Source organism: Haemaphysalis longicornis, unplaced genomic scaffold, assembly GCF_048455015.1.
Source record: "Haemaphysalis longicornis isolate Haplotype H1 unplaced genomic scaffold, Haemaphysalis longicornis Haplotype H1 scaffold_117, whole genome shotgun sequence".
Lineage (NCBI taxonomy): Eukaryota > Metazoa > Arthropoda > Arachnida > Ixodida > Ixodidae > Haemaphysalis > Haemaphysalis longicornis.
Window position 1 is genome coordinate 328076 of NW_027526222.1, and position 24395 is coordinate 352470.

At 47.4% G+C, this 24395-nt stretch overlaps 1 protein-coding gene across 2 annotated transcripts in view; it reads right to left on the minus strand.

Moving 5' to 3' along the window:
* Positions 1-1270: 1270 nt before the first annotated feature.
* Positions 1271-24395, minus strand: part of LOC144161484 (superoxide dismutase [Cu-Zn]-like) — a 67539-nt gene continuing 44414 nt past the window's right edge. For both annotated transcript variants that reach the window (XM_077692144.1, XM_077692145.1), the window contains exons 2-6: positions 12417-12553; positions 10877-10973; positions 6484-6553; positions 4755-4872; positions 1271-3121 (exon numbers count right to left, since the gene is read on the minus strand). In XM_077692144.1, the coding sequence (XP_077548270.1) occupies positions 3002-3121; positions 4755-4872; positions 6484-6553; positions 10877-10973; positions 12417-12548 (537 nt within the window). In that variant the 5' untranslated portion in view covers positions 12549-12553 and the 3' untranslated portion in view covers positions 1271-3001. The remainder of the gene's footprint in view (positions 3122-4754; positions 4873-6483; positions 6554-10876; positions 10974-12416; positions 12554-24395) is intronic.

Below are 24395 nucleotides of genomic sequence, written 5' to 3' on the forward strand. Positions count from 1 at the left end.
GTTAAGGGAAAGCGAAATGCAGCTATAATGAAGCATAGAGCTCTGTGGGGGTATAACAAATATGAAGTAGTAAGAGGAATGTGGAAAGGAGTAATGGTTCCAGGTCTCACGTTTGCGAATGCTGTACTCTGCTTAAAATCAGACGTTCTATCAGGCCTTGAAGTAAACCAGAGAACGGTAGGACGTTTAGCCTTAGGCGCGCATAGAAAAACAACTAACGAAGCAGTTCAGGGAGATATGGGCTGGGCGTCGTTTGAAGTTAGAGAAGCTCAGAGTAAAATATGCTTTGAGATGAGGTTGAGGGCAATGGATCAACGAAGGTGGGCAGCTAAGGTTTTTAGGTACCTATACTTGAAAAGCGTGGACACGCAGTGGTTAAGAAAGACTAGAAGGCTAACGATGAAATACGGAAAGAACAGTGGGGAATCCAAAACAGCCAAGGTAACCAAAAAAGAGGCAAGGCAGATTGAAACGAATAAATGGAGGAAAAAAATGGAAGCTAAAACGTCGTTAGAGATGTACAGGGCTGAGAAAATGAACATCAGAAAGGAAAATTTCTACGATAATTCCCAGGGGAGTGCTTTGCTTTTTGAGGCTAGAGCAGGTTGCCTGCGAACGAAGAGTTTTGTGAGGAAGTATTCACAAAATGATGGGGTATGTGTGGTCTGCGGAAAAGAAACAGAAACTATGCGGCACATAGTGTTAGAATGTGAGGGTATCCATCCAAATCTACATGAAGGGAATATTGGGCTTTCAGAAGCCCTAGGATTTAAGGGTATCAGAGAGGAAGTTAACTTCAAGGCTGTCGAGGGGACGAAAAGAAGATTAGAATGCTGGTGGACGAAAAGCAGAGAGCGGAATATTGCCTAGGACAGTTACCACCTGTAACAGGGAAAAGAAAGTATTTCGGGCGTAATAAGCTTTAGTGCCTGCCCTAAGCAGCGCTAGTATTAAACCAAGAGTGTAAAACATGGTTATATTAGTCTTTTTTGGTAAGATGGCATGTCATCACCCCGCTTCAAAGGGGAAACCAATAGGGATCATCATCATCATCATCATCATCATGTTAACAGGGGTCGCGACTGCTTCACACGTTTTCTTTAATATCTCCGTTATTTGTTCGAAGATTGCGATGATATGGTATCATTGTTATCGGGACTAAGCAGTCTTTCTAATAAACCCAATTTCATGGCTCCTTTAAGGCATCAACTATGAGTCAGACAAATACAGTATGCAGATTTTTTGCTCCTACGTTTAATGATGGTGGCCTTTCTTGGGCTCGTTAAAAGATATTGATCTGTTTGTTCGTCTGAAAAGATAAATTTATTATCAAACAATGCTGGTATCAATGATACATAGTAACAAGCATAAACGATGATACAAGTTCACCACCTGTTACAAAAATAACAGAGCCAGAAGGTTACAGACTCTTACAGGTAGTTGAATACGCTTACAGAAACACACAAACTAAATTGTTTGTGTGTTTCTGTAAGCGTATTTGGTTACAAAGTTGGTTACAAACAAAATATTAACACAAAAACAATGTACAGTTGGTTACAACCAAAAGATTAACATGCCACGGAAACAAGGGTGCAAAAGCATTCGCCTCAACAATGCAACAAGTTACGGTACAAGGGTGGCGTTTCCGGCTTAGAGTAAAAATAAAACTTTAAAGAGGTTTATATAAGCAAAACTTTTCCAGACTACTAAATCTGGAAACAAACTTTATACTTCTCAAGATTGTTCAGAAAAAAAGAAAACATTAGACGCATTAGAGGCAAAACATCAATGCACAACTGGTACTCACAGTGTTCTTTCAAAGTAAAATAATTGTATACTTGATATTTGCGGCAGCAAATAAACAATACGCGTTGAAACAATATTTTTACCCAAAAATACAAAAAGCTAGTGGACCTCGTGGCGGTGTTCCGAGTTCAACAGTAACGAAAGGTTCCGGTGGATGGCTCGAGCGGTGGAACGCGGCAAAATTGACTTGACTTGAGCGAACCTCCTCCGTGCTCACCGTGGGAGGAGCGAAAAGGGAGAGGAAGCGCGTGAGAGGTGGGCGGGGGAGAGAAGAGGGGCATTTACATGGAAGAGGCCGCAGAAGACCATCGTATTTCCATATTTGCAGCAGAGTGAGCAGATACGCGGCCAATGTTATCAGCCTCACTGTGATTTGTGAATCGTTTTGCTAAATCTCGCTGAAGCTGTGCTGCAATGGCGACCATGCATGCCAGGCTATGCAGGCGCACGCATAAAGTCGTGCGTAAAATAATACCGCGTGTACCTAAGACAAACAAACGAAGCTTCCATAGGAATTCGCGACCTTGCGTTATGTCGCTTATAGTAGGTATTTCGCTGGTGAGGTGGTTCGCGCAGGGATTATTCCATTTCAGACAAGTATTTTCTTATCATGGCATGCATATCGCACAATAAGTGTTTCCGTGTACTCGGTTATTTCGCTTTGTAAGAAAATTTACCGAGTGTACAGAAGAGAGGATCTATCATGATTGGGACTTCAATGTAGTTTATAATAAAAGTTTGGTTATTGAACGCAGTTCCCAGTTCTCCAACAAAAAAAAACTGATAAGATTGTCTTTTCGTTAAAGAAATCGGATAGTTTGTCGAGGCGTTTTTTGTTAGAACATAGAAGAAATGACCCGCACCCCAGTATCGCAGCATTCACCAGAATTCCAGTCTCCCGAACACTGGTAGCCGTCGCTGTAATAAAAAGGCTTAAAGAACGCTCTCCTAAGCAGTCAACGTAGCGTATGATTTCCCGCTCAACCTCGGCTTCAACCTCCGTGGACTGCAAAACTTCATGGCATGGCAAGATACCGCTCAGGACCTCGGTACGGTAACAGAAGTCTTGATTAGTGTTCGTGCATACTTCTCTATAATGAAAGTCGTACAAATAAACGCGGTAAACAGCAAGAGAACGAGTACGTTGAAGGTTACAAACTCGTAACAATAGCCATGACAGAGCCGATGCAATATACTACTTTTGGGGAGCGGCGGCAATGCCGATAACGCAGCAGCCTATGCGGGCCCCGGCATGTCCAGTTGTGAGACTGTCGTCGTGGCCCCCAAGGCCAAGGTCGTCTTCGTCTGCGTGTACCTAGAAGTCAATAGTAAAAAAAGCCAAATTTTAAGCGTCTTATTTATTTTAAATTGTCTTTAAGACCTTAGAACTATTCAACGACCTTTGGTGTCTTAATTACCACGTAATAGCTAACGTGTGATTAACTCGACAAATATTATCGCCCGAAATCATTTGTAGTTTTCTATCCCTTCCATTCGAAAAAGAGAAATTGCTGTGGGCGAACGCGGTTAAACCAAACTTCTCCAGCAACAACTTGGCTTTCGCGCCGAAAGCGTGCAGTAAGCACGCGCACAACTGCTCTGCAAGACAAAACACAGACGCTGCTCGACGCAATCGCTGATCTATGGGCGAAAGCGCAGAGAACCTCGATGCAATCAGAGCCTCTTCGTATCATTTTTTGATGGCACGCGCCCTTACTCTTCCCTCTTATCCCTCTCTCCGTGCCCCTCCCCTTGGAACGAACTAGATATTAGACGCTTTTACTTCACGCAACAGCACCAGGCGCTGGCTTGACTTTGGCTGAGCTTGAAGGTCAGGTTGACGTTACGAGAAATTAAGGAAACGAGGTTTTCTTCGGGATTGATACGTGGGGTAATAGAGCTTTTGCTATAAAATTCATAGCGCATAAAAAAAAAACGGATGAGAGAGAGGACACCCGAAAGCGCCTTCAGCTTGTTCTGTATGCGAGACACGTTTTATATAGACACCAGCTACGGGAGCTATTAGAGGAACTCTGGTCCTGGCAGGGTGCCTGGATGTTCCTCCCCTCCCCGGAGGAACATTCAGGCACCCTGGCGATACCCCCTAGGTGGTATTGACCCTAGTCGCCCTAGTCTCTGGTTTCTGGGCGAGGGGGCAGGTCGGAACTGACGGCTTAAATTGGGAGGGAAGCAAGGGCAAGGCTTTGGCCTCAGTGCGGTTGGAGCACGTGACTTGACGCACGTGTGAGGCGGTGGCTTTTATGGAGAATGGAGGTGTACAACGGGAGGCTGAGTCTTACGAAGGGTATACCGCACATGTGGCCGCTTTGTCTGGGAGTGGATTTCACGTGCATATAGGGGCACGCACACAAGATACTCTACCACCGACAGCCTTCGAGCGCGCCCAGGAGGGAAAGAAGGAAGTCCTTGAGAGAGGACGCCACGATGCGATGGCTCTGAGCAACGATGACGTAGGATTCAGCCTTCAGTCTTTTATTAAACCTACAAATGTTTCTAACCTTTAATCATCTGTCATGGCCTTGCTCAGAGAACATAACGGACAATGGCAGCGTAATTTTAAGTTGAAATAATTATAAGAGTAATTTGAATACATAAGCAGTAAAAACAAGGTGTAGAACACAGAGATAAAAGTAATCACTGAAAAACAGCTGTCTCCTCGAGATATTCCAAGAAAATGGGAACAAAGGGTCCCAACAGTGGGACTCGAGAAACTAATTACGTGGGAGGGACAACAAGCAGATACGCTTCGAATATTTTTTATGAGTGTCCTCATTTTTTTCAGCAAACAGAACGCGTCCAAGCCTCTCGTGAAACCTGCGTGTAACACTGACTCGAAAAATGGTTAGCAGCAGAAAAGCACCAAGATTTCTAGAGCCCCTGGTGGCTATCAGCAGAAGCCACAAGATGGATTCATGAATCGCTCTTACCACAACTGAACGCCCAATAATTGAGTACTCTCCATTCAGATGTAGCAGAGGGTCCGTCAGGGTGAACACCGCCGATCCACTCTCGTCGGCTTCGATGTTCCCTAGATCTCCAACGTGTCTGAAATTGGAAGCCGTCCCGTGCGATAGAGCAATAGTGGCCTAGCAATATCTAGGGGCTATAAAACTGCAAAGCTAAGGCTGCCTCATCCAGTTCACATAAAGGTAAATAATAAATCATTCCCTTTCCCTATATGGCTTCACATATATCATCATGGGTTCAAATGAATCTCAGCCGCTGGGTTAAAATATTTTTTCAGTCCATCTGCTCTAAATTTGTAAAATAAACGTTTATTCCTCCTCCTCCTCAAACTACGCATGCAACGTGTTTTTTTGTTTCATTTCCTGTAACAGGAACTAAAAGGTGAAACGAATGCGAAGTGAGCGTGATGGATATGTCATCGCATAGTGTTTAAACGATCGTCTGCAAAAGCGCATGTAAATATATTGTTACAACTACATTGGAGAGAAATGGGTTTTTAAGCGCAGAAGCTGGAGAATACCGTGCAGTAGAGGTTGAAACGGCGGAAGCACGTCCACATTGGTCCTCTACTTTCCGTACTTCTAGCTTAATCGTGATTTTTGGGTCCCTAACACATACTCCGGCTGAGAATGAGAAAACGGCGCTCTTTGCCCTTAGTCGGCCTTGCGCCATTAAACTCCAAACATCACACTAAAAAATCTCCGCGTACCTGCTTCCCCGCATTGCACAAAGAAAGCCAATCCCTGCGAATAGGATAACGATGGCGACACCAAGCAGAATATTTTACTCGAATAATGGGGTCTGCGCTGTGATACCACGCATTGCAAGCATGATGATTTGCGTTGCGCGGTATCGCAGCTCAGATCACATTTTTTGAGTCAAATCGTAAGTCCAGCCTCCGTATCCAAGTGGATTGGGGCAAAGCAGACCCCCGGGCGTTTTTTTAACGTGCATGCTGTAAAGTAATCCTTTTCTACCAGTCATTTTTGCATTACTCACCGTGCTTTTACGTACTACTAGTTTTACTTTAGGTAGCCCTATTTTAGCCTGTAGGTTCACGTGGCTTCCAAAGAACTCCTTTTGTAGATTACTTTGTTTTTATTTTATTTCCCAAACCTGCCCTTCCTGTTCACCAGAGTGTTGGATATTTGTCTTCTTTTCACTTGTTTATGGAAATGGTGCGTCATTGTTAAATTGTTAAACCTTGTGTTGCTGGGGCTTGTATCACCTGTGTACCAATGCAAAAGGCAGAATGGTGGTTGGTACGTGTGCGGAGATGTTAAAAAAGTAGCAAGAGGCCGCTACGTCCATTTCGAAATTTCAATTGTATTGGGAGTATCGGAAGCTGTTTAGCAGTATTTACTACATAAATGCAAGTGGATAAGTTTAGGAACATAGTTTTAAAGGCATAAGAGCAAAAGAAAGTCATGTGCTCGCTTCTTGAAGGCGTGAAGACATTTTGGCTTCGTTATCTCAGCGCATTTCGTTCGCTATTCCGTGACTTCAGATGTCGATGAATGCTTTACTTGGCCTCTTAACGAAAGGCGGGTACACTTTATTCCTCTTTTCAGGCACCAACCCATATCACTAAAGCCATGTAAACATAAGGGCGTATTTTTCCCGTTATTTTCAAACCCAAACGCTTACCGCACAGTAAGAAAGAACAGATATGATTGAAAATGTACTCACCGCTCTTCAGCGTCTGGAGCACCGTGAGATTTGTTGAAGGGGTTGTAGTGGGCGCCAGCCGACGTGCAGCCTGCATGAGCATAACATCAAGGAAGAAAATGATGTAACTCGCCACGAGGCTTACGAAAAGTAAGCTTCTTGCCCCTGCTAGGCTTACGGTTATCAATGTGTAAATTTAGTGTCTCCTGCGAAGACTGACTTTCTGACTATTGATCGAGTGACTCCCTAATGCCAGAGTCCTAATGCCGGAGGAAGGCAATGAAGAAGACGTAGGAGGGATGAAGTTGAGGAAGTAAGTGCCGAACAAACAGAAAATGAATCCGTCACAATTATTGCCTGTTGTTTAGAAGAACCAAGCTTACGAAGGGCCAAAACTATTGCGAGAAATTATGTGTGGAAATAATTAATAAAGTTAGGAAATCGGAGGGAAAAGGCCATGTCTAGACCGGGAGAAAAGCACACTCCTCCTCAATCCGCTCATGACGTCAGTGAGGAACGTGACACGGCACTGTTGGGGACCGGAATCACGATTCGGCTCTGCAATGCGCTGGATAACAGGCGTCACCTTCAGGACAGGCATCATGATCACGCCGGCCCAGGGAGACAATGGCGTGTTCTTCCTCTTTATCAATGTGCACGCGTGCGTCACTAGTTTCCAAAGGGGGCGAGATCGCACTTCTGTCACTCATCCTTTCCTCGTGTTAGCTGCGTGTTCGCACTTCCGCTTTTCGCTCCCTTCCCGGGTCAGGGAGGTGCCGGATGACCGCAACTCGGGTATCTTGGTCCAGCCCATCCCTGCGCACTTCCACATTAGTGTGGAGTAAATAAACTCCTGATTAGCGAGGAGAGAGAGAGAGAGAGAGAGAGAGAGAGAGAGAGAGAGAGAGAGAGAGAGGAACGTTTATTCGAGCTTTCTAAAGTGGAAGTGGTTCCCTAGTCCGGGAATCCATCAAGTGAGCAGAGAGCCTTCGCTCTAGATGACAGGAGCTGCTGGACGTCCAGATGGTCGCTGGTCACCAGGTTCTCCCACAGCTCAGGGGTGGGAAGAGGGGATCGGAGAGGTGGAAGTTTGGGATTGCACACACACTGTATTATAATATGAGCTAGAGTTCCGGGTTGTGAACAAAACTGGCATACAGCAGAGTATTGAGTTCGAAACATACGATGCAGGCGAACTGGGTGAGGAAAGGTATTGGTTTGTAGTTTGCGGAGCAGCGATTCTTCTTCCTTGGATAGTGCAGGGTAAGGGGGAGGGAAGTGTTGTCTGTCAGACCGGTAATATTGCGTGATGTCTTGATACGTTACGAGCGGGATTGACGATGTGGTCTCCTCGGAAGCCTGGAGAGAGAGAGCGCAGGCTTGGTGATGAGCAAAGTTGTTGCCCGTCAGGGAGGAATGGCCAGAAGTCCAGATGATATAAACTTTCCGGTGGGGTTTATGTGGTAAAAGTAGCTTTAAAGTAGAAGGGGCCACCCTCCCAGCTAAGAAGCTTCGGCAGGCAGCTTGGGAATCCGTGATAATGATTGGATACTTCGTGTGTATGAGGGCTAAGGCGATAGCTATCTCCTCGGCAACCCAGGTTGATGATGTCTTGATTGATGCACAGGTAATGAGGGCGCCCTTTGTAGTGACTGCGGCTGCTTTGTGTTGACCATTAGGGTAGGTACTAGCATCCGTATAGGCGACATCTGATCTTTTTCCATAAATATTCTCATGTGCTTGGCTTCGGGCTTGTCGGCGTCCGGGATGGAGGTCAGGGAGCATATTTTTGGGTAAAGGGCGAACCTGGATGTTACTTCTCCAATGGTCAGGGAGGGGCTGACAGACAGTAGATTGTGGGCATGTGATATGGAGGCTGTTTAGGAGGGCTAGCCCTGCAGGTGTTTGTGTTAAACGGAGCCGTTGGCTTGATAGGTGGCCTTCAATAAGCTCGGATACCGTATTGTGGAGGCCAAGTTGTCGGAGACGGGCCGTCAAACTGTTCATGGGTAGATTTAATACTTGTTTAAAAGCTTTGCGGATTAATCGATCAATGCTTTCTGTGTCACTTTTGGTGAGGGTAAGGTAAGGTGTTACATAGGTTACTCGCGAAATCAGGAGAGCTTGAACCAGTCGAATGAGATCTTTATCCTTCATGCCCCGGCAGTGGTTCGAAACGCGTCAAAGCATGTTGGAGACTTGCTGAAACGCCTTGGAGAGCTTCAAGAAAGTTTGATCATTACGCGTGTTGGCCTGGATGATAAGGCCTAAAATTCGAAGTGAAGAGCTGGGTCGTATTGTATGGCCGTCGATGTGGATACAAATCGGTTCTATGTGTGAAGCAGGGGGATGTTTGCGTACGACGATAAGTTCCGATTTTTGTGGCGATCATTCAAGCCCGACTGATGAGGCATATTTGTTAACGACATCCGTACCCTGTTGAAGTGAGTCTTGGATTTTTCCTATGGAGTCAGTGTCTGTCCATATTGTGATGTCATCGGCGTAAAGCGCGTGATTAACGTGTGGGATGGCGCCGAGTTGATGGGGTAAGTCCAGGAGGGCCAGATTGAAAAGTAGGGGAGAGAGAACGGAACCTTGAGGCGTGCCCCGATCACCCAGTGCAATAGGCTGAGATTGAACGTCTCCTACCCGGATAATAGCGTGGCGTTGAGTTAGGAAATCAGCAATGTATGAGTACGTGTGGTGGCCGCAGGCTGTTTGATTTAGACGGGATAATATGGATGAATGCGAAACATTGTCGAATGCGCCTCTCAAATCTAAAGCAAGAACGGCTCGCGGGGAGTGACGGGTAGCCGGGGAAAGGACCTCTTTAATTCGAAGGAGAATATCCTGGGTACTCAGATGCTTCCCGAACCCATACATGGTGTTGGGAATGAGACCTTTGTTTTCAAGGAAGGTTTGAAGACGCTTCAGTAATAATCGTTCAACCAATTTACCCACACAGGAGGTTAGAGAAATGGGCCGAAGGTTATCTAGGTGAGGGGACTTATTAGGCTTGGGTACGAACCGGATCTATCTCAGCTGTATTTCACTGGGGAGGGAATTGGCCTGAGCCCCAGCATAAATTGATGCGGTGGAGCAGATGATCGAGAGAGTCACCATCCAGATTGGCAAGAAGCCGGTAAGTGGCTTGGTCTGGACCGGGAGCGCTATTTTTGTTGCACTCGGAAAGAGCTGCTTCTGCGAATTAAGCATGACGGTGATGACTGCGCCTCGTGAGCCAGCATATAAATCGTATTCAAAGATAGCAGCTGCCTCCTGAAGAACGTAGTACTGGTGGCACATGAGAGATTCATCAGAAAATTGTGCAGCAGCGTGACACCCTTAGCAGACGTCAGTGCTTTGTCGCACACCCCAAGAAGCCTTTCCCGGAGGATACAACAAGCGGGATCGAGTTCATACGAGGAAAAAAACAGAGAATACAGAGGGAAACACACAAAACGCAGTTTAACTACTAAATTTAACTATCAGAAGAAAACATGCAGATAGTTTCTGTCGCACGAACCAAGGGATATGATGACGGGGTTCTTCAAATGAATGAGGGCTAATGTGATGGCGAACTTTTCGGCAGCCCACGTTGGCGACGTCTCGATTGTTGTAGAAGGCATAAGAGGGTGGTCTTAATGGTGACCACTTGATGCTGTCCGTTGGGGTAGGTGCTAGCGTCCGTATAGGAGACGTCTGCACGCTTTCCATGTGGTCTCGTGCGCTTGGCTTCGCACTTTTCGGCGGCCGGGATGTAGGTCAGGGTGCATATTTTTTGGCAAGGGGCGAACCCGGATAGCCCTTCTCCAGTGATCAGGGAGGTGCTGAGAGGCAGTGGGCTGACATAGGACGTGAATCCTTTTCAGGAGGGCTATGCCCGCTGGTGTTTGGGTGAGACGGAGACGTTGACTAGATAAATTGCGTTCAGTGCGTTCTGACACCGTGTTGTGGAGGGCCATTTGTAAAAGACGGGCCGTGGAGAGGTGTTCATAGGAAAATTCAGTACCTGTTTTAATGCTTTGCTTATAAACCGGATAATGGTGATCGCGTCATTTTCGGCGAGGATGAGGTTTGCATGCAGCCTGGGAACGAGCTTGATTTTTTATTCGTACACTGTGCCTTCCCGATTATTTTCGCCTAAAAGAGTTTATTTTAAATTGTGTATCTAAATTCAGTCTGTCATATTCATCACTTAAATAGTTGCAGAACTACACGCGACGCGGACTGTTTCCATTACTATTGGTCTTAGAAAAGGAGCGCAAGTTTTTTTTCCTCATATGAACTGCGTGTTTACACAAATAACGTTCATAACTGAGTGACTTTCTCTTTGCTTGCCTCTTTTCCACCCATGTTTCGCGAGGGCGCCTGGTGGCGTAGCGCTTTGCTACAAAAAGAGAGATCCACAAACCGTCGGTCAAATCGCCGTTCTGGTGCACATGGAAACCGTGCTTCCCTTGGGATAGGCCGGTTATGTTCCCTTCTACTGCCACGTCAGCCCCGAGTTCCTGCAAAAGGAATACGCACTGCGGCTTTGTTTCGGCTCAAGCTTCTTCACTTTGCAGGCAAACATCAAAATGTAAGCGCGGCCGCGGCTGTGGTGCTATTGGCGGAGCGAAGAAATGTTTCAAAAAATCAGTAGAAGTGTTGAAATGAAGCGATTTGAGAGCGCCTTCCAGTCGGACTTCTGCCGTTATGCGACCATTACGATAACATTCCTGGACACAATGAATCTACAGACGAGAATGTGCGTTTCTAGCTACGTGCTGTACCTTTTAGAAGTTGAACAACAGCCCTACGGACTGAGCTTTTAGTGCGTAAGCAGTTTGGCAGCCGCGACTGCGGTTCCGCGGCAGCGACGGCGCCGGCGCCGGTGGTGTAACCGAGCGAGCAAATGCAGAAAGAAAACGGCGGATGAAAGTGTGGCGAAAGGGTGAGGGGGAGGGCAATAAGCTGAGCGCGCACGAGACGAGCGTCTGGCGAAGGGGGGAGGGCGAGGGTGGCCCGCGCTGCTATGGCGTCATCTCTCTCACCGCCTCCCCCGCCAGACGCTACTACTCCGTGCGTGGCTCATTCGAACCACGTGACATTTGCGCGGGAGGTTCAAACGCGATTTGTAACAACACGCTAGCAGGCGGCGGCGACACACTGCGAGATAACAGCACAGTAGCGAGCGCCACCGTGCGTTCGCTGATCACACGATCACTTCCTGAGACGTAGCAGATATGCGCGGTGGCCGAGAAGCGCCGAGAAGGCTGCAGTTCGCGCTGCGCACAAATTTCGCCTTAGGGAATATAGTAATCATCAATGCACTTTTTATCAACGCTTCAATAGCCTATACATAGGTTATTTTCCGAGATGTGTTCAAGCCGACAGCTCTGCAGAGCGACGCAACAAACAGTGAACATCACCCGGTGAATATCGAGGCACTACCTGGGATAACGTGCTCTTATCAACGCTGTAAATTCTTCTGTTCAGCCTGCTTTTTGTCATCTTTTAAAGCACCGCGCGACACGCACGTTTGTAGTAATTTTTTTTATTTTTGGTGCGATGAATACTTATTCTATAAGTGTTCTCGTTCGGTAAAATTTTTGGCATTGACCATTTATTGCGCTGCAATGGTGAGAGGCGGCACAACCCCCCACCCCCCATTTGTCTAACCTGCACGGCGGAGAGCTCGTACTCACACCGCGGAACACTTTTACACTTTTACGGATGTCATTACATGTTATTGACGAGTGAACCTCTTGCCTCAAAAAGGCTTGAAACAAGCAAGACACAACATAATCAAATGTATAAGCTTTCATACTACCGAAATACCACGTCTCACGAGGAATAATAGCGACAACTTCACTAAACTTCGCCTCCATCCCGTCCCAGTTACAGACCTGACTCATTGCGGTTCATCATCATTAATGTTATTAGGTGGCTACCCTTCAGGGCGTACAGACCTGGTGAAATCTGACATAGCCGCTCACGCTGCCGGCTTGGAACACGCAGACTGCGTCGTTGATGTTTTGCTGCGCGGTGACGGCACACAGTACGGCAGCTGTCACAGGAAGCATCATATATTTTCCAATCATGGTATCTGGAAGGTGGAGGTTACATTGTACATTTTTGACGTCAGTATGGTCTTAATAATTAAAAATGCTTATGTCTAACGGGTGCAACATTCGATGAGAAAATTCGAGCAGATATTAAGCGCCGTCAGCAAGTAGAACTCCCGCTATTAACAAACTCATAGCTCCGGCTTCTCGCCGAACAGGGCACCTAAGGATTCCGCCTTAAAAAAAGGGGTGTACAACCAATGTCCATTTCTAATGATGACGCATGGTGCAGAAACTTGTGGTTTTTCTTAGAACCTTGATAGAAAACTTAAGCCGATCGGCCCAACAAGCTATGTGAAGAAGAATTGTTAGGGGAACCCTTTCGGATAAGCAAATAGTGCCCTAATCATGGTGGAATACCTCCTATCTCAATTTTAGGTTTGGGCAGGCCATGTAATGCTCATACAGCACGTATCTGGTGTTCCCTATAGCTTTCATTTAACCCCGCGGTCGGACACCCCTTCCCTGGATTTCCGCAGGCCGATCTACAAAGCAGTTCTGCACCTGGATAGTGTAGTAGTGCAGCTGTATTTTTAAGATCACAGAATAAAACGAAACGACCCATGAAGTGTTTCTTTTTTCTCATACAGATGAAATAAGTCGCGTTTTTAAAAAAGGCAACGCTCGTTGTCCTGTAGATTTTCTTTATGTTTCTGGTGATATACGACCGACGCTTAGCTGAAGAAAATGACAACCCAACGAGTTCATTGTCGCTGTGAAAATCGCTGTGGATAGCGTACACATAGTGCTAGCCAAACGGTACAACCGGCGGCAAAATAAGCCGGGGCACGGGAGCGCGTGGCAAAATGCATCCATCGCCGCGCCATCTGACGTTACACTGGTGTCGAGATATCCATGTGCGCGTGCGCGTCCAACCACGCTCGTTATCCTGTCTTTTCCTTCATCTCAGGCGGCAAAGCTGATCACATTCAACGTTTGGCGATAGGGGCCACTTTCTTTTTCTAACATGCCTCGATCTCACATGCGTCGGCGGCGAACGGTGAGGGTGAAGTTTGCGTTGCTCGCTCTGCCCCGATCCAACAGACAACATATCTTGTCTCGGTGATGAACTCGTGCCACATGAATTCAATCGCGTATTTGTATTTTTTTGCCTAAAACATGCAATTGGTTTGCAACTAAAAATTAGCACACCAAAACGGGAAAGAATTGAGGCGAGAAATAGTTTTTTTATTAAAGTGTGATGAAAGGTCACCTTGCACACGTACTGCAACAGCTACTGACGGGGAAAAAACGCAAGCAGAGATCGTCGCAGTCATGGGTTTGACAAAAAAGAACAGAAATAACGAAAGGATGCAATGCACGTTGAATTGATTGGCACAGACACACACCGACATTTTCGCTTTTAGACAGTCAAACAAACCCTATCGAAATTAGAACTAGAATATTTAAATCCTTTTGCAATGCGTCTTTTGTCAGAGGAAGGCAGATAGAGAAAAGCACGGTTCACACTCGCCGCCCGCCGCCGAAGCGTGTGCCAGCGAGATGGGTTGAGCATAAGAAGTTACCCTTAGCGCCAAGCGCTCACTGCTATCAGCTCAGCCGCTTGAAGTGAAGGAAAAGACAGGATAGTATGCAGGGGTTGGACGCGCACGCGCACATCGGTATCTCGACACCAGAAGTGCAACGTCAGATGGCGCGGCGATGCATTTCGCCACGCGCTCACGTGCCCCGGCTTATTTTGCCGCCGGGTGTACGTTTTTTACACGGCCAGGTCCATCTTTGCGGCTCCAGGCGAGTAGTGCGTGCTGTGACCACCACGAGCCGCATGAAAACTAGGTTTTAAAATTCTCGGCCTTTAAAATTGCGAAGACCCGCCGGCGGCCGGCGAACTGACTGTGTCGGACTGTCGGCGAGCCGCGCAGTAGCGCAGTCAAGCCAAGCAATCTCGCTTTCTCGTCATACGAAACGTCATAGGAAATCGGCAAGGAGGATGCAGAGAGTCTAGTTGATTTTGCTATTTAATTAGGTAGCGTTAACACACCGAAACTGGTCGAAGCATGACCTTGGGACTCCAGACTACAATTGGCGCTAGTAATCCCACAATGTTCACAAATCACTTCTGTGTCCCTTTAAATATAGAGAAACATATACACAAGAACTATTTACTAATCACGGTGCTTAATGTACAAGGCGATACGGGCACTCGGAAGTCGGCGAACAAAACATCGACAACAATTCCGGCTAGAACGAGGGCAATGATGCACACCGGTGCAGTGCAGGGTACCCAGCAGGTATAATATCATTTTGGTCATAGTAGCCCATGGACGTCGGGAAAGAAAAAATTCCCCCGCATTTCCCCGAGGGGGAGAATGTGAAAGTGCGAATGCACGGTTGTCGGCCCGCTTGCGGCGCTTGCGCTCGGCCCCCGCAGCCCACCGCCTCGCCGCCTTCTCTTCCATCTCTTCCATCGGGTTTGTAGTATCACGTGTACACCACGCAGTTATCAAGCCGCTATAACGCCGCTGAGTCGCCAACGCACGCCGCTGACGACGTAGTTTGAATGCGTTAAAGATATAAGGCGCGTTACTGACACCGATATCAGCGTCGCGTCCGTGGCTTATTCGGTAGAGCGTCGGGCTGCGGCCCGCAAAGTCCTCGGATCGAAACCTGGCGCCGGATGCTGTTTCTTTTTTAAATATAGAGGAGCACTGCGGACGCCGCCGCCGCCGCCGCCGCCGCCGCCGGCGGTGGATGGTTTGGGGTCGCTTATAAAGTGCATTCGCACTTAAAATATGGAGTATATATTGTGTATAGGCTGATTATTTTTTAAGTTTTAGTATTGCCAGCAGCTTCAACGAGTATTTCTTCAATAACGCTTGTGCAGTAAACGTCACCGAAAGCTCCACGAATATCTTATGACTAGCGATTGCGTCCCTTAGGCAAGAAAAACGGTCGCAAATGTGTGGTCGTGTTGCTGGCTGCTGTGCTAGTTCAGCCTGCGCAAAAAAGCCAAACGGGTGAATATCGCGGTCCTTTGTCCTCATCGCGCATGCCTAGTGCTTCCGCTGGGCGAAAATGTCGCCCATCAGCGAAGAAAACAGCGGCAGCCCGAAAGGAACCGACGACCACGGCCACCGGGATTGAGTCCCAAAGTGTACGCCGTATTTTAACGTGGTTTGCGCTTCTCGATTGGCTGCATGAAGTCGGATAGCTTGCGGGATCCGGACTTCGCGCTGTGGCACGCGCGGCACGAGCGAGAAGCAAAAAAAGTAAACATCCCCCTCGCGAGGGGCACGATCAAATGCAGAGCATTTCCGCGGGGGGCGCGCCTGCAAGTCGTATGGATTACGTATTGGTTGTTGTTGTTGTAATTGTTATCTTCCAGCGTAGACATTGTCGATGAAGTCGATGGTGAAACGTGCTGTGAACCCCCTGCCGCGGCTATGACGCAACGTGGCGCGGCTATGACGCAACACAATCCAACACAATCCACTTTAATCCAATCCAAATCCAAACCAATCCAATCCAAGCCAAGCCAATCCAAGCCAATCCAATCGAATCCAATCCAATGCCCCTTGCGAGAGAGTGTTATAGCGCCGAAATCGCGCCACCACACGAACGCGTGATGTTGACGTCACGATCACGCCACAGATGTTAGCGACCGGAGCGCGCGCGAACGACATATGTGGTTTAAGCGCGAACCGACCGCGGCGAGAGAGCGCGATGTGAGCGCCCCCACCTGTTCTTGCGCGCGAACCGACTGTTGCTCAGCGCGAACCCAACGCGGCGAGAGAGGGTGTTGCGCACGTCCCCACCTGTTGTGCGCCCGAACCGAACGCGGCGAGAGAGGGTGTTGCGAGCGGAGAGAAGGCGAGGAGGATGCGGGGGAGAGGGCGCACTTGTGGCCGACGGTTGAATGAGTCAAGGATATAAGGCGCGTTCGTAACCTTCCGTTTTGTGTCGGCTTTGTGGCGCAACATACAATTCGGTTCTTGCCTTTTAGAGATGTTACTGGAGTGCCTTATGATATATTTGTTGTGATCGGATTGTATAGCTTGTGGAAGTGCCGCATGACGGACAGGCACGCGGAACCCCCTCGCCCAACGAAGTCCATTTTTCGAGAGCAAACTGCGTTGGTGCGGAGCATTTATGCGGCGCAAAGTGACCCACCAGAATGGCTGCATCTGTTGGACGCGTGCGTCTGCTTGCCAGAGTTTTAACGGACGGCTTATTTTAACTGCAGTGATGTGCATCTTCTTGGATGACTCATAACTTTTGTAGGCTGTATTAAGGGCAGTTTTCCATGCAGTAAAGAAAAAAAAAAGTCGGCTTTGTGGCGCAGTGGGTAGAGCACCATGTACCTTGCGTTCCGCCCGCAGAGTCGTGGGATCGAAACCTGGCGCCGGTAAGTAATATTTTTTTATATAGTGTAGGGGGAGCGATGCGGACTACGGACGTCAACGCGGGTGACATCGTGAGTTACTAAAATGCTCTGCATTTAAAAGTGTGTCCCGTGCCTTGGTTTTTGGTTTTACGATTTACAATAAAAGTGTCAGTTGATTTTAATTCCTTATTACTTATCTTAACACCGCTGACTCTTCTCCCGCCCTACAATTTCCTGTTAGCGTACCACACGCCCAGGCATTAGCAGTTCACAGCTCCAGTGAAGCGAAGTCAGCGAAGTTCAATTTCGCTACATTTAAGGCCCCTAAAACTAGCCGCGTTTGCTCTGATGCGCCATCTGGTCGGACTGTTTGGACTTAGCGCTCTACCCACGAGTGCGAGGTCCGGGCCGTAGCCTTATTTGTAATTCGTAGTTAGACCATTTTAAAGTGTGTTTTTTCTCTCTCTAAAGAAACCAAGCACACAACTACTTTTATTTAAAATAACACTGCAAACACCAGTAATGTTTTGACGTTCTTCCTCAAACAAGCCTAATATTATCGTTTCTTTTTGTCGAGCAATCTTTACAAATAAGGAAAATCTTTCCAGATTTATTATACTGAAAATGTTTTGCCCATACAGGGTGTCCCAGCTATCATGCACCAAGATTTAAAAAAAAGAGCAACGGCGTTACTCGAAGAAAATCTAGTGCATAATTTTTGCAGTACTGTGGAGAAGCGGAAAGTAATTTTATCGTTAATCAGTCTTCGTTCATTAATTGTAATTAATTGTCTAACTCGAGAAGTACTCTCCTAATCATTAAAGTGCCAATGAGGCACTTGTAGGTACCCACTAGAGGCACCTAACTGTGGTATTTTCAGCGACGAACTAATTGCGTACTCATTTATTCTGACTGATAAAGAAACCCCACGAAATATGAAATATACCACGTGACTGCGCTCCCGCCCGCCACATAAAGCAGCGCCTTAAAATAAGCTGATTGAAAGCAACCGCTTCGCCCCCCCCCCCCCCCCCCGAAGATACAGGGAATCACCTTAATAATGGCATGCCTGGAAGGAGCAGCAGTAGCAAGTTTCGCGGGGCGCGTGTGGCAGACAAGGCACAAACTCGGTCGTGATTTCTTCCTTCTTTCGTTTCTTTATTTCATTCTGGCTTACTCAGAGGCAGCCTGTTTGAGGGCATTGCTTTACGAGGCGTGCGGGAGCGCCTTTACGTGGCATTTTTCATATTTCGTGGGGTTTCTTTATCAGTCAGACTAAATAAGTACGCAGTTAGTTCGTTGCTGAAAATACCGCGGTTAGATACCTATCATGAGTACCCACAATTGCCTCATTGACACTTTAATGATTAGGAGAATACTTCTCGAGTTAGATAATTAATTACAATTAACTAATTGAGTCTCATTAACGAAAAAAATATTGTCCGCTTCTTCACAGTACTGCAACTTTATGCACTAGGTTTTCTTCGAGTAACGCCGTTGCTCTTTTTTAAAATCTTGGTGTATGATGGTGCATGATAGCTGGGACACCCTGTATAAGCATCTCATTCAAGAATTAATTTTAACTTTTGCCGGGCCGCTTAATCGATGTACGGACGGACGGACAGACAGACAGACAGACAGACAGACAGACAGACAGACAGACAGACAGACAGACAGACAGACAGACAGACAGACAGACAGACAGACAGACAGGCAATTGTCCTGCACATTGTCTTTAAAAAATGCGTCTGATATGGAACCCGGGCTGATTCAATGACGAGGCAAAGCACCCACCGGTTGAGCAACGTGTGGCCTCTTCCTGAGATGACAAGCGCTTTCCCGCATTGCTTGAAGCTTTTCCGCAATACCCACACTTTAAACCTCTCAGAAACCTAGTGGAACCAATATATGTCAGCGATATTTTACATACTGGTAGTTTTCACTCCCAAGATGGCGTGATAAGAAATACATTGCAGAAAATTTAGGAATTTTTCGCTAATCACCCTAAAAAGAGCAAAGAGCTCTGCCCAAAGAGTTACGCTCGTTTCTGAGCCCCTGCTGGCCGATGACTGAACTAGTCGCGAGCCGGATAGCTGTGGCTGTCTTGGGTACTTTAAATTTCTGGGTGCCAGGAAGATAGAGTGGGTGGGGTTTGTTAACATGCCTCGAAATGCTCACAGAAACCTTGCCACTCCCGAATGTCACCGGGTGGTACAAGCATTTGAAACTTTGGCAAGGCAACCCTCTGGGTCGAAGTGCACAGGTCGACTTGAGTCGTGGGCTCGTGGTTGAGTTCGCCGTTCACTCCGGCGCAAACGCCACTCGGTTGGTCGTTTGGAAGCAGTACTCCCGATGGGCTGACGTCAGTATGTGGGGCGCGTTTATGGTTTAAGGCGAATTGAAGCTTACCGAGGGCGGGAAGGATCGTTTCCTGGTACTCACACGCACGTGCAATCCCGTCCCAACTTCATTCCCGTCGAGAAGGTCGGCGATTTTTTCGGTAAGCTAGTCCAAGGCGGCATACTTTTCCTGGAGGTTTCCGCTGGCTACTTACAAGTCGGACGTGGTCGGTGTGGTATCTTGAAACGGCTGACTGGCCGAGGTGTAGAGGCAAGTAACGGCACCAGGAAGAACAGTTAGGTATTGGCATAGCTTCTATGTGGTCGGCGAAGGCGACTCTCTCGAATTTCAGCATCAGAAAAATTATTTACAGCACAAAGATGACACCGACATTCACGCCATTGGTCGCGGAATCCTCCAATCTCCTTTATTCCCATTTCAGCATGCTACGTGCACCCGTGGTCATTGTTGTTGTTGTTGTTATTGTTATTTTTAGTTAATAGTCCTGTTGAGTGCCCCAACCTCTTCATCCCTGCTCTCTTGATTCCTCGGAGGGGACATCTTTCGCACCCCGAAAAATCGAACAGGGGAGGGAACTTGATACAATGAATGAAACGGCTGCTGTGCTTCAAGGATTGCGATTTATTTGTAATGCGAAAACGACGAATGGCTCACTGAGTAGAAAAGCCGGCGTTTGCAGCATCGAAACGGCTCCTAAAACGGCCACGAGAACGCACAGGGAATAAAAGTAAAATAGTTGAGGGGAAAAGAGAATCAGTAAAGATCAAATTTCCTCCGCCTAACGACGACGATAGCTTAAACGCGAAGCTTTCTTGCGTGCGAAAATCAAACTGTGAATTAACAAACAGAAAGCCGCTGCAATCAAAGTGCTAGCGTAAATGATCAAAGGGCAACTGCTTTCGAGTGAAAGTCCGAACTCAGACGACAGCAAACGAATCCCTCACGAGAACGCTGAGCGCGCCTGGCACCCAATCCATCGCCTTCGTTCAAAGTGAAGCGTTAAAATTCGCTTTAAATTCCAAACTGCTTCGATGTGTCGGAAGGGCGCGATCGGATAGACGTCGGCTTCATAACGTGAGGGACCCGGGTTCGATTCCGACCACGGGAAGCGTTCTTTTTCTTGTGTCATTATCAGGGCGTCGAACCCGAACTCAACCGAACCGGAAACCGGAACCGAACCGGTATCTTTGCCGGAACTGAACCCGAACCCGAACCGTCATTAGAGAGCTATAGCAGAGCGGAGCATCGCTCCCGGTACGGTACCCGGTAGGCGACCGGCGATACTGCGCGTGGGCAGAGGTGTAAAGACTGGTTGTGCGCATGCGCAAGTGTACCGGGTACCGTACAAGGACCAGTTCCCCGCTCTGCTATAACACTTTATTGTTTGAGGCCGGTGAACCCGATTCGGAACTGAACGGAAAAAAAATAGCGGTTACCGGCTCACGACGAAAAGGTACGACCACCAGTTGTTGATATTGAAAAGACAATGCCATCGGGCTTTTTTCTTTTCACGCACCATCAACTTCGTAACCTCTCAGGAAAATTTCCCCTTCAAACCAATCACGACAGCATCAACACTCTCTTCGTGGTCGCAGCAAGGAGATGGGTATGTGCATCAGTGTTGCAATCATGTGTTGCTGCGGCTCGCGCGTTCCGAGTGCAAAGCCAAGTGAAAGAAAAGACATCCTTTCGGAGCTCTGCAGGCGATATGAAACATCGAATTTGCCCTCCTTCGTTGGGACTGTATAGGAGCACTCCGGCTGCAAGATTGCTGCACTGCACAACGGCGAAAGCCTACACCCTAAACGTGTCGCGTTGTTGCATTTTGTCATTTGCTTAAAAAGGTAGCACGCCTGGAAAGTGTAAATAATTCCCAAGGATTCAGTGGTATGGCAAAAGCCAGTTCGATCACTGCCATCTGCAGCACCTGGGAGACTCAACTACCCTCCCTCTGCGAGTTTCCGTACTCCCCCCCCCCCCCCTCCTTCCACCACAACCCACCCTCTGCAAACAGGCCCTGCGGAGCTCGACCCTGGATACCCAGAGAACTCTCGCCTCCAGGGTTCAAAACAGGTCGCGGAGGCCCATGGGCCCTCGCCATCCCCTCCCCCTGACCCAGCCATGAATAAAGGGCCTCCCTCCCTCTCCATCCCTCCCTCCATCCCCCCTCTCTATCTCGGCGGGGATTTTTCTGATTTAGACGAAAACGACAACGTCTGTGTGGCGATATTTCGACGTTCGTTAAACATTCCAAGGTGGTTAAAAAGGTTTTCGCATACCTGCTATATTACATCAAACGCGGCAATTCTTTTGACAACTGCGTTCCCGTGGGAAAACCTAGCGTTCGTCCTGTGGTTTTCTTCCTCTTCTGTCCCGTACTTGCGCTAGTGCAATGTGCCCAGGAAAACAAGAAGTAAAGGCCCATCACTCTGTTTTAAGTTATTCCGCTCTGAGTTCATACACCAATAGTTTGAGCACTTTTCCGCTGCCTTCAGCCATCGAATAAGCACAAAACCAGAAGGTAGATTCCTCAAGACGTCCCTTCCTCTGTACGAACTTTCACATAACCAAGTTTGTCATCACTGCGTATAATGCCTGGTCTCTCAGGATGCGTAGAGCGGGCAAGTTTTTACCGGCCATTTCTCGTCTTACGTTGACGCCAAAAGTTTGTTGCAAACCACTCCAGTATGTTACCGCAGTACAGCTACAAGGTCATATTTCGTGCTTTGTAGCTACAAAACTACATAATAATGCAACATATTTCTTAGGCATGGTATGGAGAACAACCTTGGCTATATTTGTGAAAGTTGAAAAATAATCCAAGGTGCCTTTTTTTATACGTATTTGTTTTCAAATTAGAGAAAAATGCCCGACTTATCTGCAGTACAGCGCATTTTTCAAATTGAACCACTTTGCTACACAAACTAAAAATGGCACAAAGAAATAGAAAAGATGGCAAACAATACTAAAAAATATTGTGCTGCCTAGCTTGCTTAAAGGAGCCATGAAGAGAAAACAAAAGTTTGTTTTATTCGAAAGATTAGGTGTTTCATAGTACCCCAAGCGCTTTCCCGGAAGCAAATGATGCTTTATTCACTGATAAATAAGGCAATTTAAGCCAAAATTTTAAATCTCCCGCTAAAATTGAACATTCCGTGACGTGTACAATGGCGTCATAGAGCCGGTCCATGAAACAGATACTTAGTATGTCGACTCCATATAGCACCCACACGCGGGAGTCGATCGAGACGGCGGCCATTTTAAAAATACTAGTAAAACCTAGTGCACCCGCAGCCCTAGTCATGGAATCGCCTGATCCGGAGAACAAAACTCTCGCCGAGGAGCTCGGGCTTGCATTTAACAACCTCACACCACAAAAACGCTCAATGCTTCTAAGTGCACGAGCGGCAAGAGTTGTGGGAAAAGCGGTGGACGTGAAAGCGACCATTCCGCGATAGCCACAACAGACGAACGCCCAGCCGTCGGCACCGCTGCCTCGTCAGCCCCGTCGCGACGGACGAATATAGACTGGTACGTATGTGCCGTATTTTGATTACGGTTAATAATAGTTCAATTTCAGTAGCAGTATCACTTATGCCAGTTGGCCGGTGTCGTGTATGGAAAGCCGTTCGCGCGAGCTCTCTGCTTCGACCAGAAAGATACGAGCGTCAATGCGCGGTGTATACGGCATATTTTTCACCCAAGGTCAGAGCGATTTGACGAAGTCGGCAACGAGCGCCAGCATGTTCCAGGAGTGAGCTAACGTAAGGGTCCCTGCCGTAACTGAACAAACTGAAGTTTTCCGTGGTTGTAAACTGGAAACGAGCTCGTAACGACAGCAGCAAACCAACACCATTCGAAACTTACGCGACGACTGGCACTATCTCGTCGCTTCTTGCTGTTCCTTACGCCCCTCGTTTCTATTTTTACCTTTGCTGGTTGGCGATATGACGGCCAACCTCCTGTGAAGGGATTACGATACGAAGCAAGGTCGCGGCTGTGCGTGCTGGAACGGTTCGTTGGCCCCGAAGAGCCTCGAACCCGAAAATTCGTCTGCGCGACGGCGAGATTTCGAGCTCGGCCGGCGCGCTAGTTTCGTACGCATTGGCGCACACGCTTGCGAGTTCGTTCGGACCTTCAACCGTTTACTCCACCGTTCTTTGTCATAAAAAGAATGTGCAGTATGTTTCACGGGCATTTAGCTCGCTATGCAAGCTGTAAGCCCTGCCTAACATGCGTTTGCTTTTGCCGGCCTCCGCCAATCGCAGAGCTTAGCCCATGTGACGGCATAGGTTCTGTTGCGGGAAATGAGCTGGTGGGTCGCATGACCATTCCCGTTTTTCCTAATTATGTAGCTTATTTGAGCGAAGTTTGCGTTATAAGTGGTGTCGTTATGGTTCTAACGAGGCAATCTTTCGAATGAACCTAACTTGTGTTTTCTCTTCATGGCTCCTTTAAATGCAAAATAACAGGACCGGAGATTTTAGCAATTTTTAAACATGCGTCATGTCTGTAATTGCTTATTAGAAAAATTCATTCGGTAAGTAAAAAATAATGCTCATTTAAAAATTTCTCGACCGAAAAAAGATCTGGCGACAGCTGTTCTAGGTTCTGCTTGGAGATTTAAATGTTCCGAATTTCGCGCGAATCGTCCAGTGCGTTTGTAACCCGAGCAGGCTTTAGGATTTCTTTTAAAAATGAAAATTTACTTCAGATATATTAATATCTGTGCACAAGGAGTCATGTATAAATTTCTCGTCAAAATTGAAAATACCGTATTTTCGCGCGTATAACTGGCCCTTGTATATAATCCGCACCCCCCCCCCCTCCTTTCAGCCCGCCGGAAAAGAAACAAAAATCCTCGCGTATTGTCGAACTCACTCATGAGTCCACTCACTCAGACTCATTTGGACTCAAACTCACGCGTGAGTTTGAGTTTAAGTGAGCGCGAGGCTAGTGTGGCATGGTGAGTTTGAGCTTGAGTGAGTTTGAGCCGAGTGAGCCCGACTGAGTTTGAGTCCGATTGAGTTTGAGTACGCCTGAGGCCTAGTGAATTCTGAGTCCATTTTGAGTTCTGAGTACATTTTGAGTTTGAGTCCATTTTGAGTTCTGAGTAC